Source organism: Podarcis melisellensis (assembly GCF_964234715.1).
Source record: "Podarcis melisellensis genome assembly, chromosome: 11".
Classification (NCBI taxonomy): Eukaryota; Metazoa; Chordata; class Lepidosauria; order Squamata; family Lacertidae; genus Podarcis; species Podarcis melisellensis.
This window is the reverse complement of record NC_138543.1, coordinates 19,767,826-19,784,110: the sequence shown is the minus strand read 5'-3', so window position 1 is coordinate 19,784,110 and position 16,285 is coordinate 19,767,826. Positions and strand designations below refer to the sequence as shown.

Genomic DNA, 16,285 nt, shown 5'->3' with positions numbered 1-16,285 from the left:
CTTACATTCAGTTTTGGTGGAATTCATAAAGAATAATTCTGGAGCGCAATCTCTGTTCAGATTTATGTGCCAAATGAGAGTGAGGAATGCAATGAAAGATGCCATGGTCCCCAATTCCCAATTGTGAATTACCAGGAAATTATCATGTTCTCGTTGTAAACTATGGGATAAGCTTCACGCTGGAGGAGAGATGGGTGCGATCAAATTCATACACAGAGATGGCCCTATTCCGTATTCAGTTGTAACCTGGGATCATTCCTATGCACGGAAGCCTGCCTGTCCAGGGGGTATGACTAAAACTTTCTCAAGCGGGCAGAAAGGCTCCAGATTCCTTGCCTTTGAACAGGTTGATGTGGAAGAGAGAAAAGCTCATGCGTGGAAAGCAAACTGGATTGCAAGTTATAAACAAAGTGGCAAATGCAGTAGGACTGCGTGTCTCTGTTATGTACAATGGGACCCACTCAGTAGTTTATATGGGTCTGTATATATTTATTTCATCAACTGACATTGACGAGAAGAGTTACATACAAACATGTGGGCTGTTTGGCACTCATCTAACTGTACTAGGTTTTAATCCACATAGTACTCAATATACAGTTGTACCTTGGTTCTTGAACAGAATCTGTTCCGGAAGTCCGTTTGACTTCCAAAAATGTTTGAAAACCAAGGCGCAGCTTCCAATTGGCTGTAGAAGTTGCAGAAGCCGCATCAGACGTTCGGTTTCCAAGAAACTTTTGCAAACCGGAACACTCACTTCCAGGTTTACAGCCTTTGGGAGCCAAAATGTTCAAGTTGCAAGGCGTTCGAGAACCAAGGTATGACTGTGAATGTGGTTGATTTAACATTCTTTGGGAAGGAAGGTTATTGGTTTGTTTTCATTTTCATTTTATTATTTATTTTGTGTTCTCATTGTGTATTTTTATGTTGTGAGCTGCCCTGTGAACTTTGGATGAAGAGAGGTATACAAACAAACAACTAAAAATGGAGCTAGCTTCCAGGGGAAATGCCTTTGCAATCCCACCCGCAGGGATGGATTTAGTGATGTGCGAGTGGTGCACGTGCATGTTGCACAGAGCCATGGGGGCATCACCTCAAAGCTGGGGAAGTGGCCTTAAAAAGCTGGGTGAAGTGAGGCGCTGGGATTTGGGAAAGAGGTGTGAGGGCTCTGACAGGGTCTTTGAGCCCTAGTTAGCACTGTCCCAGCTCTGGGTAGGAGGGGGAAGGCTCTAGGACCCTGCCAGAGCCCTTGTGTCTCCTCCAAAGCTGGTCACTTCCTTACTCAGCTTTGGAAAGGCAGTGCAGGGACTTGGGAGGGATGGGAAAATTTTGGCCTTGCACAGGATGCCATAATACCAAAATTCACCGTCAGCACCTGCCACTGAACTCAATGGGTTTAGATTACACAGTCGTACCTTGGATCTCAAATGCCTTGACTCCCGGACAAATCAGCTCCCAAATGATTGAAACCTGAAAGTGAGTGTTCCAGTTTTCGAACAATTTTCGGAAGCTGAACGTCTGGCGCAGACACTCCTGCAGCCAATTGGAAGCCGCACCTTGGTTTTTGAACGGTTCCGGGAGTCAAATGGACTCCCGGAATGCATTCTGTTTGAGAACCAAGGTATGACTGTACACTATTTTGATTTTCGGTTGTGAGCACTGGAACGTAACTTCCAAGTTAAGCTAACTATGAAGCATGATGTTTTGTTCTTAGCAATTCAAGAATGTAGGTCTCAGCCCTAACGGCTTGTAAATTCAAGGCACATCCACCTCAGTACATTTACTCATAAAGGTGCAAGCTTCACTGATTTTATGATTGCAACTTTGCAAGTCCTTTTTTTGGGTGAAATTTACTTTGAGATAACTATGTTCAGGATCCAAGAATTCAGTGTCTGGGCTCCTCTTAGAGGAAGGGCAGGGTAAAATTATAAATAACCACCACCAGCATTACCCTCTTGGAGTAAATCTCCTGGAATTTACTTTCAAGTAAGCATATTTAGGATGAGCTAGAAGTATGTAAAATGCACGCCACGTTCTTTTCCTTTCTGTTAAATGATACATATTTCCCCCTCTTTCTCTTTTAGCCAATTAAAAGCAATTAAAGTTATGAGGATAAGGATATTTAAGGTGAGTTGAGGATGCACCTTGAATTATCCTTAAGCACTGCTGAAGGAATTAGGATACGGCAGTTTTGTGTAAAACCAAGGCACTGAGGCAGTAACTTAAAAGACTTCTGGCATATGAGCTTCTAAATGCTCCTCCTGAGGTTAGCACAGATAGGCTGATTTTAAGAGTTAGAGAAGAAGGTTACATCTTGGATGTAGTTCATGAGTTTTGAACATTAAATAATTGGCCATGTGTGTGTTTTTCATCTCAGGAGGTACATTCTGTTCTGATAGCTTTACATTATCTTGATTTGCCTCTTACTCAACGAGAGCGCTGCTGATCCTTCTGTAGCTCTTTGTGAACAAGAAACTCTCAAGGCTGGCTAAAGGCATCAGAACAAAGAGCAATCTCAAGAGCTTTCAGCCGTGCTGCCCTCCAGATATTGCAGAACTACAACTCCCATCAACCCCGCCCATTGGTCATGCTGGCTGGGCTGATGGGAGTTAAAGAGTCCAACAACACTGACTACCAGAGACGAATTATATGTTAGATGCAAGGGAAAACATGCATTTCAATGCCTGCAGAAGAGAATTTGGAGAAGGAAAGAGTCAAGGAGGGAAAGTGTTAAGGGATCTACACATACACACACACACCCCTTCTTCAATTGTCCAAATTTCACTCTGCTGAATATACTATTGTAGACTGGTTGATATGGTAGCCTCCAGAAATTGCTGGACTCCAATCCCTGCTGTTCCCAGCCAGTATGGCCCATTGGCCAAGGATGCTGTGAGCAACATCTGAAGGGCACACATTCCTTCTCTCTTTTTGGGGCGCTACATGGAGCTATGTGTAGCTAACTTTGTAGGGTTTATGTGGTAAGCATAGGGTTTATGAATTGCATTTGCACTGATTTGGTGCTTTTCAAAGTGTGCAGTTGGTTCGATTTCATTTAAAGAAGGCCTTTTCAAATCTGCTCAAGAACAAATCACTTTGGGACATGCACAATGAAAAACAGGTATTCAAACATACATGCTCTCAGCTCTGTTCACATTCTAAATCTTTGTGTATAAATTGATTCAAAGTTTTGGACACTATCAGGTGATAGACGGTAGCAACTTTGATCAAGCACCTCACATAGATCATGACAGCTTCAGGAATACAGACCACTAACAATCAATAGTTAACAATCAAGTTAAGATGCTCCTTGCTCTTCGCTTTTCAACTACTGACTGGCAGATCTATATCTAGTTCTGTTCACTTAAACATAGCTGAATCCAAAGTTTGGATTGCCTACACTGCAGGCTGTGTCTTTTTCCTGAGTAGTTAGGTTGTCCAAGTCAAAATCTGGCTCCATTTTTGTAAAGCAAACATGCATTTGTTTAAAGCCGCTTTAAGCAAATGTTTATTTGCATTAAAAATCTATAGTTGGAATCAGACTCTGAGAATATGCTTATTGCTTCCAAATCAGGTTGAGCCAAAATGTTTAGATGCAAACATCATTAACACGAAGAAAGTGTCTTGTAGAGGGCCTGAAATGAATCCCCAAAGTTTCCTGTTTTTGCTGAACTGGCAAAACGTCCGTGAAAACCAGGATGTATGGCAAGCAGGGAGGTTTTTTTTTAAAAGCCCCCAAACAACTTTTGTCTGGATTTTCAACTTCTGGGAATATGGCAACCCTATAAATATTGTTAGTCCTAGTAATAGTCATGCTGGTCTATAGCCAAACAGGGCCAGCCCCACAGTTGAGGAAGTCTGTGGCAAAGTGCCATCTAAAAGCCCCCTCCCCAGTTCACTCTTATATTTTAAAGTGACGGCCCCCATAGCCACAGCCCCAAGGGGATTCAAAAAATGCAGGCAGCCGATCCACAATTAATATATGCATGTGTCTGCATGCACCCACACTCTGAAGAGGACATAGCATAACACCCAATGACTACAATTGCATGCATAGCTTCCTAGGAGTAAGCTCAACTGAACTGCAGCGCTGCTTATTTCGAACTGCAAAGGTTCAACTTGTAAAACACATTGAGCTGTAACAAAAGATCTTCAGCCAGCTGAACTGCAACCTTAGATTCTAATTAGAAATGCAAACAGAAGTAGGTATCCCCATCAAAGGAAATAAGTACCCAGACTCTGCTAGATTGTGTCCTGCATCTTCTGATTTCCTCTATGTTATTTTGTCGCAAACAAACTTCATTCACCTGACAGACGGAGGGCCAGGGGGCTCCAGCAGTTGATGGTATCGCTCTGCAAAAAGTTACACTACGATGCTGCCCCTGCCTCACCCGCTAACATCTGCTCCCAGGTCTTGAATTTGCCCAAGAAATGTCTGAATGTTTGTGTGTCACTTTAAATCATTGGGGAGGAAAAGAGGGTTGTCTATATGGTTTGATAGGCAGGGCCTGTATTTCCACCCATGTTTCAATAGTACTTAACTTTTGGGGAATTGGGAGCAAATCCAAGATGGTGGTTCAAAGCCACTTGGCACCAAACAAACAAACAAACAAACAAACAAACAGTGTTTTTTTGTTTTGGTAATGTGGCCCAGAGTAGGTGTCAGGAGTGATCCCTCCCACGGCACTTGAGCCCTGGCAGCTATCCAAGTATGCCTTATGGTGGTGCTGGGCTCGTAGCCAAATCTAATTGGCTTTGTGTTTATGTTACTATTGCTAGGATAGAATGGTTATTTTTTTAAAAAATAGAAAGTATGGAAGCAGCAGCTGATTGTTGTTGCTAGGATCTTATTCTCTCTAGAGCATCACCTGCTAAAATATCCCATCTCTGCGTCTGTGGTGAATGTTGCCAATCTGTGAACGCTTTTGCTCTTGTAACACCCAAAAATTGCCGGAAGGGACACAAATGTCTTGTGTAGGAGGAAATATTCAAAAAAACGTGCCCCGTGGCTGATTTCATTGTTACCCTCGGCACCAACTCAGCATTCAAAAACACTCCTCTTACACAACCTAGGTGGAATTTGTAATTACATTTTCTTCGGAGCTAGGTTTTAATTCCAACACAATTGCCATTTAAATAGGTGGTGTTGTTTTACAGCAAATTTCCTTGAATGCTTCTCTTGTCTTTTTTTAAAAGGTCTGTTGTTAAAACACTGTTTTCGCTATTGTCATGATTTTCTATCTTTAACTTTGCTGATACTGAGCAGGCAGCACCCAAGCATCTATAGAGATTCTCTAATGTAGGATAAAATGAAAGAGCAGAAACAGTTGTGCTTACTTTGGCAGTCTCCCAGGCCATCGGTATTGCCATGCTCAATGTCCTGCTCAAATGCAAGTCTAAACAAAAGAAAGAAACAGGCTGGTGAGAATTACTGCACTCACAGGCCTCAACACACTGAGCCTAGAAGTGAAAGGAAGAAAGAGACAAAACCCGCTTATTCTAACACTTGCACAATGCAAGCAGAAGAGGATTCCTAATGAGACCCCCAAGTATTCCTTCTCACCCTTATCTTTACGTGACAAGCAATATAGAACCAGTACTGTACTGCAACATGGGCACATGTCAGGACAGATAGTTTCTGTGCCTAGACTTCTGATGTGATCATGCCACGGTATTTAACTGAAACTTAAGGAATATATATTGGCATGAAAGATGCACTGTTCCCCCCCCACCCCCCCAATAACCTGGAGAATGTCTGGGGCTCATTTGTATGAATCTAAAAACACAAAGCAGGAAATGGTCATTCAGAGTGGCAAACACAGTATTAAGCTTATGTGGAAAGGTTTGCTATCTGCCCATGAAAGTCCTCCTTGGATATATGAATCTATTACAAAAAGGTGGCTTAGGCATCCCTGTTCTGAGTTAGTACATGACATAAAAATGTGATAAGGAATCTGCAGTTGAGGCTTTTTTTTTTACAATGGCCTTCTTAACTTAGAATGTGAGGAGATATGGGCTTGGTAATTTGATATGGTCTTGTGCTGTAAGGAAGCCCATATCATTTATTATTATTATTATTATTATTATTATTATTATTATTATTATTATTACTACTACTACTACTACTACTACTACTATTATTAATTGACTTTCTATACCACCCTATACCTGCAAGTCTTGGGGCGGTTTTAGGGCGGTATATAATTCTCAGATTTTCTGAATTGTGCAATACTGCTGTGCCATGAAACCACAACAACATGGCATCTCAGCATGAGGCAAGTTATCCTAAATGTTACGCGACAAAGAGGTGAAAAGAACACAAAAAAGTTTTCTGGTGGTCTCTCCGTGTTGCATGTCTATGTAGCTCCAATTCTAGTCAGAAATAAATCTGCCTATAATAGTACCATGGAAGCATAGAGAATAGAAAGAAAACAAATGTTTATTGACTGCTTGCTGGTTTTCATCAGAACTCTATTCAAAAGCCTATTTGAGCAATACTGTTACTGCAGGTTAAATGTACCTCTCAATGCGAATTATAACTTACGTTGTTCCAGGTAACAGCTGCATGCATGCCCCACTTTCCTTCATCCAGCCACAATACGGGTCCCTAGATGCTATGCAGGCCCTTAATAGAGGAGACAGACATGGAGGTCTTTGCGATCAGTAGCTCAATGTCAGTATCAACCAATCAATACTTTTGTGTGTTTGAGAACGGAGTTAGCAGTTGAGGGGACACACGTGAAGAAGTACCTACTTTTTGCACTTGCCGTGACGCTCACACCTTCCGAGGGGGACCCTGATTAAACAGTTAGAGAATGCTACATAGAGGGCACTGCTTTGCTTATCCAGCTGCATCCCTATAATTCTTTTGTCTTCCACCCCATCATAGCTGCACCTGATTTGGAGGGGGAGAGAAAGGCCGTTTGATCAGCTCAATGGAATCAGAAAGACAATTTGTTTACAACAGAAACATTTCTCAGACAGGATTAACTCATGAAAGTAGAAATTGCCAGTTTACTAACAACAACAACAGGCACATAAGCAATTCAGGTTCCCTATCTGCTGTCCTGGAGGGGGTTGGATGGTGCAGAGGGAGAGGTGTCTGGCTCTGCTGCCATGTAGCTCCCAACTTCACCTGTATAAACCACAAGCAGAAGCCAGCACCAGTAGTATCCCTGCTGGTAGTAGCCAGCAGATGCTCCTGAAACAGGCTAGAAGGCCGGAGGAGAGCTGGGCTGGTCAAGTTTCCACTGGACTACAAGCTGGTCTGGCTACCAGCAACATGCTCAATCTGGGCCTCTCTCCTGTGCCAGTGTGGAACTGGTGTGATGGGAAAACCACCAGGATTTCCATGGTCTGCCTTCCCTCCTAATCCAGCTGTGCTCTGGACTTAGTAGTCCCTCAGCCTCTCCATTAAACCTTGCTGCTGCCTGCCAGGAGTTTGGTTTGCTCCCTAAATCATATTATCATTTAAACTAATATCCTGATTTGCGGAGCCTGCTTAAGAGACTGGGAGGTAGGGTGACTCAGCATAGAGTGACAAGGAAGTTTTGCTTTTCCCTCCTGGGAGGCACATCCAGGGATGAAAAGGCTGCAGAGTGCATAGGGAAAACAATCCAACCCCACTCCTCACTATCATCCCATATTTCATCCATTACGTGTGTATGTTTGTGTGGAGGGGGTGTTGTTTGCCAACTTAAAGGTAAAGGACCCCTGACCATTAGGTTCAGTCGTGACCGACTCTGGGGTTGCGGCGCTCATCTCGCTTTATTGGCCGAGGGAGCCGGCGTACAGCTTCTGGGTCATGTGGCCAGCATGACTAAGCCGCATGGAAACGCCGTTTACCTTCCCGCCAGAGCAGCACCTATTTATCTACTTGCATTTTGACGTGCTTTCAAACTGCTAGGTTGGCAGGAGCAGGGACCGAGCAACGGGCACTCACTCCATAGTGGGGATTCGAACCGCCGACCTTCTGATCGGCAAGTCCTAGGTTCTGTGGTTTAACCCGCAGCGCCACCTGCGTCCCTTTTGCCAACTTACAGAGACAGTGTATTTGAGCATTCATAGAGTTACTATTGAGTACAGGACAATCCCTGCATCAAAAGGTTGGAAGGTGATCAGAATGGCAATGGGAACAGTGCTGACAGGGCTTCTGCAGTCATCCCTGCAACTCCCTTACACGTTAATTTAACATGCTGCCTGAATGCCTGAAGAGGCCTATAGTTGCAATACCCAAAATAATGTGTTTACTATTCCATTTGTGTGTGTGGAGGTATAATTATTTGCTGTGATGTGTTGACCACAGTCATTTTTTAAATGGGAAAATTAAAATTCCTGAAAACAACATACCGTATATTCCACATTCAATACTAATAAAAAAAACAAAAGTTTCCTTGGCTCCCCACCCCCACTGGGCTGCACTATGTGTAGGACTAACACATATAGGAAAGAGAACCAACGATACATACTTTTCAGAATTGTAAATGCTCATCTCCTCCAGGAAAAGACTGTCATTTAAAAAACCACTGTTTCCTGTCCTGACCAAGAACTTCAAAATGATTCCCTTCTCTGATCCAAGGAAAACCACAGTGTGATTCCGATTTGGCCCAGCAGCATTATCCACAGCAATTTTGGTCAGGCGGTATCTGGAACAACATTGCAGTTTTAATTATCCCAATAGGCTGTCATTTGCTTTATCTTTTCCCCCCTTTCTTTCACTTTATAAGTCAGTATTTAGTATTTTTATAAGCAGAGCTTATCTATTCAAATGTAAACACAATTTCCCACTTACAATAGACAGGTCCAAATTTTTTCCACACAGGGCATGATCATGCCTAGGGTGGGCCAATATGGCTAAAACAACAAGGCCACTTTGAGAGCTAGATTTATTCTGCAACTTTGAGGGAAGCACACAGGGAGAGCCATACATTGGGAGTGGAGAGGTCACAGCATTTCACTGCCTGATTCTCCATTTAGTTTAGTTCAAATCTGTTACCTAAAGCCGTAAGCTATCATAATATAAAACAATTCATGGAGAGCTTTTTGCATGGTTACTGAATTCTGTATCCTATTTTTGTATGTGGTCCTACATCCATGTACAAAACTATCCGTTTGTTCCTGAAAGATGTACAACTAAATATTTACAACATACAAACACCATCATACATGACCGTCATGTCTGTGAATAAAATTATTGTACAAATATGCCTGTGACACAAATCTCACAAATCTTCTGATGCATATTCCAGTCCCTAGAAATGTGTTTCTGATGGTAGCTGACTTGTGTATCCTTCTGGAGAAAAATAACCCCTCACTGTTTCTTCTTAAGTTGAGCCATGGGATTATTTGGATATGAATAGTTCTCTTTAAACACTTGTGTAAACATTAACGCTTTCCATAACATATCCTGACAGACATCAGCATATCCTGAAAACATCCTAGCAGACAGCTTTCATATCCGGTGAATGTACCTTGCAGCTAAATCAAAAGTATTTAAAATGCTGACTCTTAAAAGTAAATGTGTAATTCGTGCTTCCTCTCTAACATAGATTGAGGGTAGCCTGGATGGAATTAGTAACAACTTTCCATTCATTAAAGTTCTATGATACCCAGAAGGTCCCAGGATATCGGCTGGAGGGACATGAACTTATGACCTGGTTGAAACTGAGCATGTCTGGTCAGAGCCTGGATTGGAGATCTTCTGGGAGATGGATGTATGCTAACCTTGGGTTTAATAATGGCTCAGTTGGTCAGAGCGTGGTGCTGATAACACCAAGGTCACATGTTGAATCCCTATATGGGATGGTTAGATATACCAGAATTGAAGGGGGTTGGACTAGATGATCCTCAGGTCCCTTCCAATTCTACAGTTTTATGATTTTATAGAAGAAAGCTTAGATATAAATGCAAGGAGATTAAAAAGTAGTTCTGCAGGAACATTCTTGTCTCTCTCCTAACCCATTAGAATGCAACAATTGCCTTATTGGATTACACCAAAGGTTCATCCAGTCTAGCATTCGGTTTCCAAATATGGCTAGCCTTACTGGAGCCTTTCTGAGTCTGGCTGGGATGTCAGCATCCTAAATAATCTGATTATCTACAGGCATAGTCATTTCCCCATTTCTACCTCTCTGTCTCCAGATGATGATTATTTTTAAAAGAAGATTTAAAATAAACATTGCTCTTAGTACAAATATTTGGGGATGCACCTGTAAGCTCTTTCCATTGTCAACCCTATCCAATTATTTATTGTCCTCTATTTCCGGTTTTTAACTAGTTTCCAAAGCACCTCCTACGTAGATGCTTGGCTTTAATGTATGGACATTCAAAAGATCAACATCAGAGTTCATTACCAAATTTGGACAGGCAGACATGAATGGAAACGGAATGGAATATATTTATTTACCTGACCATCGTCCGCAGAAACCATGGCTTGTTGACAATGGATGGAACAGCTTCATCCATGAGAGAATGTGTTTTGATGAAGTTCAGAGTGTCATCTGGAAATTCATTGGAAGACATGTACTTTTCAAGTGATGTTGAGCCAGCACAAGAACCTGGCCTAAATCAAAAACAGGGTGGGAGGGGATGTGATTATTTATCGCTTTTGTGCAAATATTCTACATAAACTGTTTTCCTAAGCACCTGTTATTAAGTGAGAGTGTGCCAGAGGCTTTGTAGAAACTGAACAATGCATAATGGCACCAACTGAAGCACTCTTAGATTTCCTCTGGGCCTAGTCATTCCACAGTGCGAGAGTAGAATTCAGCACTCAGTTCTGCATTGTGGGAAAACCTGATTTATGGCCATTAGTGCACATAAATTTCCTAAGCAGATTATGAAGTTTGTAAAATGCAAGTTCACAGTTCATCCATCCACATGGAGCCCAATAAACACATACACAGCTTGGCAAGATTCTGCTCACTCCTTAGGCGTGCTCCAGATTTTCTTTTCTAACACTCTCTTTCTTGGAATTAAGAGCACTTTATTTAATTTGCAAGGGAAATGTTACATTTTTCTGAAACTGTGAAAAAAGCTGCTTAAAAACACAGCTTGAAGGGTGAATCCAGCCAGCATTAGAGTAAACATCCTCTTTGCTATGGCTCCCAAGAACATTTTATTTTTGACAAATATGAAAACCCAAGCCTTTTCAGCATGAGTCTGCAGAGTTCTTTAATAAGACACAGTGTTATCTGTCTTCGATAACTGGAATACAAATGTGCTCAGTTTATTCCTGGAATCTCCCCAGTACTCTCATGGAAACTGGGCCAGAACAGTCATATATTGGCAACAGAAACATCTACTTCCTTTTGCTGAGTATGCCCTACCCCAACAGTTCCCTTCTGCACAATTCCTTCTTGTCTAATGTAGCTGTGCTTGTCCAGACTTTGAACTCCCAAAGGAGACACTGCAAGTCCACACAGCACAATGATAGACACACACAGACTGAGCAACTGCAAAGATGGTTCCATTAGCCATTGCTATGAGCCAATTACAAACTTGTATGACTGCATTGCTGCAATTGTGCCAATGGAGCATTATTTGACAGCCACCTCTCTCTCTCTCTCTCTCTCTCTCTCTCTCTCTCTCTCTCTCTCTCTCTGTGTGTGTGTGTGTGTGTGAGAGAGAGAGAGAGAGAGAGAGAGAGAGAGAGAGAAACCATGCCTGTAATTTTGGGTGGAGGAAGTGTATATGCATGAGCAATGTGCAAAGTTTAGTACAGGGGTGGTTAGGGACAAAACTGAAATGAAATGTGAATAGCTTTAGAAGTAAAAAGGGGGTGTGGAAAAAGCATTTTCTCAGGAGATCAGGGATTAAAAAATAAATTCTTTTAAACCAACATCTTCCTTTACTTTCACATCCTGTTTCCCTCACCTTGCTATATAAATGGGAAATTTCATTTACTACGGGGGCTCAGTTTTGTTTAGTCAGAAAGAAAGCAGGCAGCAATGGATTTACCACACCTTGTGAGGGCCCCTATGTCCCTTCCAGAGAAAAGGAACAATCCAGTGACTGAGGAGATGGATCAGGTATCTGACTCTGAGCCCAATGCTGGTGATGAGGGACACCGTGAACCTGAGGAATCCCACAGCATTAAGACCCACAGAATCAGAGATGGGACCCCCCTCCCGGACCCAATGAACCATGTGCCTCCTACACTACCCTCCAGCTCACTGGCACAGAGAGTTCATTGGGGGAGACGATGGTATGAAGGATAATCAGCCATCTTCTGGCCAGAGGCATGACCCTTTGACAGCTCAGTTGGTAGCCCTCATGTCTTATCAGTGGATGAGTTAACCTATCACTGCCTGCTCTCTGAGAATGACAGAGAATGCCAGGTCACATGGGAGCATTTGCCACCATCTTTTTTGTGGCACAAGACAGGACTTGGCCCTGAGTCACATTCTTAACCAGACCTTTTTTCCCGGAGGAATCTGTTTAACTCTCCTTTGCTCTCTGGGAAAGAATGGAACAGAGTAGTTGACCGCCTCCTAAAATAATTTTTTCCATTCCTGCATGACCAAACTCATTACAGAGAGTGGGGGAATATAAACCCGTTCGGTTTATATGGAGTTACGCTTCCATCTTCTCTGCATTTGCCTCTGTATCTCACTCAGTTCATGCATACGAAACCAATGATCAAATTCCCAGCCCCTTCACTGCAGAATACTTAGCAAAGAAAAGTACCTGGGCTTGGGCACTCGTTCATCAGGAACTGGTGTCCATATTGAATCTGGAGACTTCTGTTCTTTGAATCTCCCAGTAAATACATTGGCAATGTCAAGAATATCGTAAGCGCAGACAGCAGAGCCAGGGATGCTGCAATGTGACATTTCCAGAAATAGTTACTCATTCTGAAGTTATGCATTCTTTTTTTTCCATCTCAGAAACATGCTGCATAGAAGCCTTCCTGTCAAAGGCCATTCCGTTCTGAACCTTCCAACCTCTGGGTACTGACAATAAAAAATTGCCCCCATACAGACATTTGAGATGCTCCACTGGGCAGCCTGCTCCTGTCAGTACGGCTTGCCTCCAAAAATACTTTTTAATAAAACAGCATATTACATTAATTTCGAATTTCCTAAAAGATTAAATGACACAGTTCTGACCACTTGTGGTATGAAGAAATTACTGGGTTATCAAAATCACAGCACATTTTCTGGATGCAAACTGTGTACACGTTTTTGATGTCAAATCTTCCAGGCCCTGCAAAATCTTTAGCTGCGTCCTAGAAACCATTCAGATGCCCAGAGTGGATACATTTTGCATACTGATGCACATCGCTCAACCCAAAAGTTCAGCAAAAATACCTACCCATCCGTTGCGGTTCTGAAAAATCATTCGATTTTCCTGTATGTTTCTGGCTGAGTTCCTATGAGCAGGAATTTGCTTAACTCGGTCAACTATAAAGAGTTTGAAGAAGGAAATGCAGCTTTGCCTTACACACACTAAAGTTTAAATTTGAATTTCCAGACTATTTACATGTAACCTAATAGTAGCAATCACTAAATATAATTACAGTGTTACACAAACACTTTTGGAAGGGCTCGGATGTTTCCCTTAGTCAATGACTTTCAGGTATGATTTATTCATTGGTCTGCCTTTGTTGTTTACACATGATCTACTGTAGTACATTTGTGTCTGACTTAAGCGATATGATTTCTGATCAGATAGCAAAGCACCATCTGGCTGAGTCATAATCCCAATTTAAGGTGGTGAGTTATTATCCTACATCCAACCATCGGAATTTGGCTTTTGGATGTGAAGCGATATAAAAGACGCTGCTACATGAGAAAGCTAAAACCGAATGCTAAGTAGATGGTTTGATTATCCAAAAATGGAAATATGCGGAATGAAAATTAGTGAAAGATGAAGGTGGCATTTTCTTATCTCAGGGTTGCTTGTATACATTCAGTCAAGTTTTGGGTTGCCGTATAAACTCATCGGCTGAGAAATAACTCATGATGGTGCTTTCCATCATTTGTGGGGCTGTATTAAAAAGGTAAAGGACCCCTGACCATTAGGTCCAGTCGTGGCCGACTCTGGGGTTGCGACGCTCATCTTGCTTTATTGGCTGAGGGAGCCGGCGTACAGCTTCCGGGTCATGTGGCCAGCATGACTAAGCCGCTTCTGGAGAACCAGAGCAGCGCACGGAAATGCCATTTACCTTCCCGCCGGAGTGGTACCTATTTATCTACTTGCACTTTGACGTGCTTTCGAACTGCTAGGTTGGCAGGAGCAGGGACCGAGCAACGGGAGCTCACCCTGTCACGGGGATTCGAACCGCCGACCTTCTGATCGGCCAGTCCTAGGCTCTGTGGTTTAACCCACAGCACCACCCGCGTCCCGTGGAGCTGTATTAGAAAGACTTAATTACAACCCTACCCTCTCATAGGTTGCTGACTAAACTCAGACATAAAACTTATTAGCAGAACAGTAGTGGCTTTCTCTCAGTGAGAGAGTTAGTGACAGACCCACACTGGCAAAACTACAGTGCTTATGACTGTGCCTGCGTAATGCCAGGTATATGCATAGCTGGATAGCTCAGTTGGTGAGAGCGTGGTGCTGATAATGCCAAGGTTGCAGGTTTGATCCCTGTATGGGACAGCTGCATATTCCTGCATTGTAGTGAGTTGGACTAGATGCTTCTCAGGGTCCCTTCCAACTCTGCAATTCTATGATCAGAGAGCAAAAACACTGTCACTCACTACAATGTGGTCCACATCCACAATGCAGCATGCCAGCGGCCTAAGGCTGCTTCACGTATTACTAAGAAGCAGGTTCACGCAGAACCTGCTTCCGGCTTGTGTTTATAGAACGGCTGTTAATAATTAGGCAGCTTGGTCCAACTTCAGGAAAAGTGTCCGTACTGCTAAAGGACCAAATTTGATGTGGTCTGTTCCTGATTGCCAGTTAGATGAAGCTGCTTTAACTGAGGCAACCTAAGCAAATGTTGCAGCCAGAGAACATAGTATGGCCTCCTCCGGACAGGGTTGGACTCTCCTTGAAGCAGCAGGTGTGCAGTCTCCTCTGGATTCAATGACAATGTGGCCTTGGTGGCTAGGAGCACCTACTTCCAGCTACATCTAGTGTGCAAACCACAAAACCTGCTGGATCGAGACAACTTGGCCATGGTACTCCATGCTCTGGGAACCTCCACACTGGACTGCTGCAAGGTATTCTGTGTGGGGCTGCCCTTCAAAATGGTCTGGATGGTACAGAATGTGGCAGCTAGAATGGGATTCAGAATGGCCGTAGGGACTCTTGTGATACCCATCCTGAAACATTAGCACTATCCATTTCCAAGCCCAATTTGTGGTGCCTTCTTTAATGTATAAAGTCCTTTGGGCCCCAGATATCTGAAGGCGCACTTCCTACTGTATGTGCTAGTTCGGGTATTATGATCAGTGGATGAAACCTCATTGGTAGTGCTACTCCCTCAGGGACTCGGGGAGCAGTGGCTTATGACAGGGTCTTCTCTGTGTTGGCCCCAAAACTGTGAAACTCTCTTTCTAAAGAGGTGTGCCTGGCACTAACACTTTACACCTTTTGTCAGCTACTTAAGACCCACCTGTTTACTCCTTCCTTTGAAAGTGAGGTTTGTTGAACAAGACTTCCCTCCCAATCAACTATAACGGGACAACCTAAATTTTCTGGTTATGTTCTAGAACCCCACTCAAAAACAGTGGCAGGCTGGAAGCGCCCCAATAATAGCTGAAGGGAAAGGAAAACGGGCTGGTGGGGTGCCCTGAAGGAATAACAGAGCTAATGAAATTTTACACTGTGAGCCTTTTAATGTTGCCAAGGACACAGTTAGGAAAATGCAGGAGAAAGTTAGACTTCAACCTACTTAGGGTTCTTTCTTTTTTTAAAATGCTTCCTACCCCCACCTTCATCCCCCTTTGGCTACACACATGTTATTCTCAACACTGATTTTCATGCAAATAAAACGTGTTTACTTCTCGTGTTGGCTGTATTTTCAGTTCATGGCTGAATCATTCCCAAAGCAGCTGTTCTAATTTGGTTGTCAATAGTAGCTATTATGCCTCGCTGCCTTACCCCTTCTCCTCATTTTTTTCGAGCAGCAGGAGGCCTGCCTTTGACAGTGCTGAGCTTAGCCTTTGACTCCAGGTAGCCAACGCAGAGCTTGAATGCATGAACTCAGGCTCTCCCTCTTCCATCAAATGTCCCTTCTAATAGAAAGCATGGGAAAGGAAACAGGCCCCAGTTGTCACAGGAGCAATTTTACTTTAATTAGCATATTTGCCAAAGTTTCCTGGAGACCTTA

General features: G+C 43.0%; 1 protein-coding gene across 7 annotated transcripts in view; it reads right to left on the bottom strand.

The window, feature by feature from the left end:
* Positions 1-16,285, bottom strand: part of SEMA6A (semaphorin 6A) — a 177,917-nt gene that overhangs the window by 35,155 nt on the left and 126,477 nt on the right. For all 7 annotated transcript variants that reach the window (XM_081930439.1, XM_081930443.1, XM_081930444.1 and 4 more), the window contains exons 11-16: positions 12,685-12,816; positions 10,403-10,558; positions 8,466-8,642; positions 6,752-6,892; positions 6,542-6,622; positions 5,335-5,393 (exon numbers count right to left, since the gene is read on the bottom strand). In XM_081930439.1, coding sequence (XP_081786565.1) covers positions 5,335-5,393; positions 6,542-6,622; positions 6,752-6,892; positions 8,466-8,642; positions 10,403-10,558; positions 12,685-12,816 — 746 coding nt within the window. The remainder of the gene's footprint in view (positions 1-5,334; positions 5,394-6,541; positions 6,623-6,751; positions 6,893-8,465; positions 8,643-10,402; positions 10,559-12,684; positions 12,817-16,285) is intronic.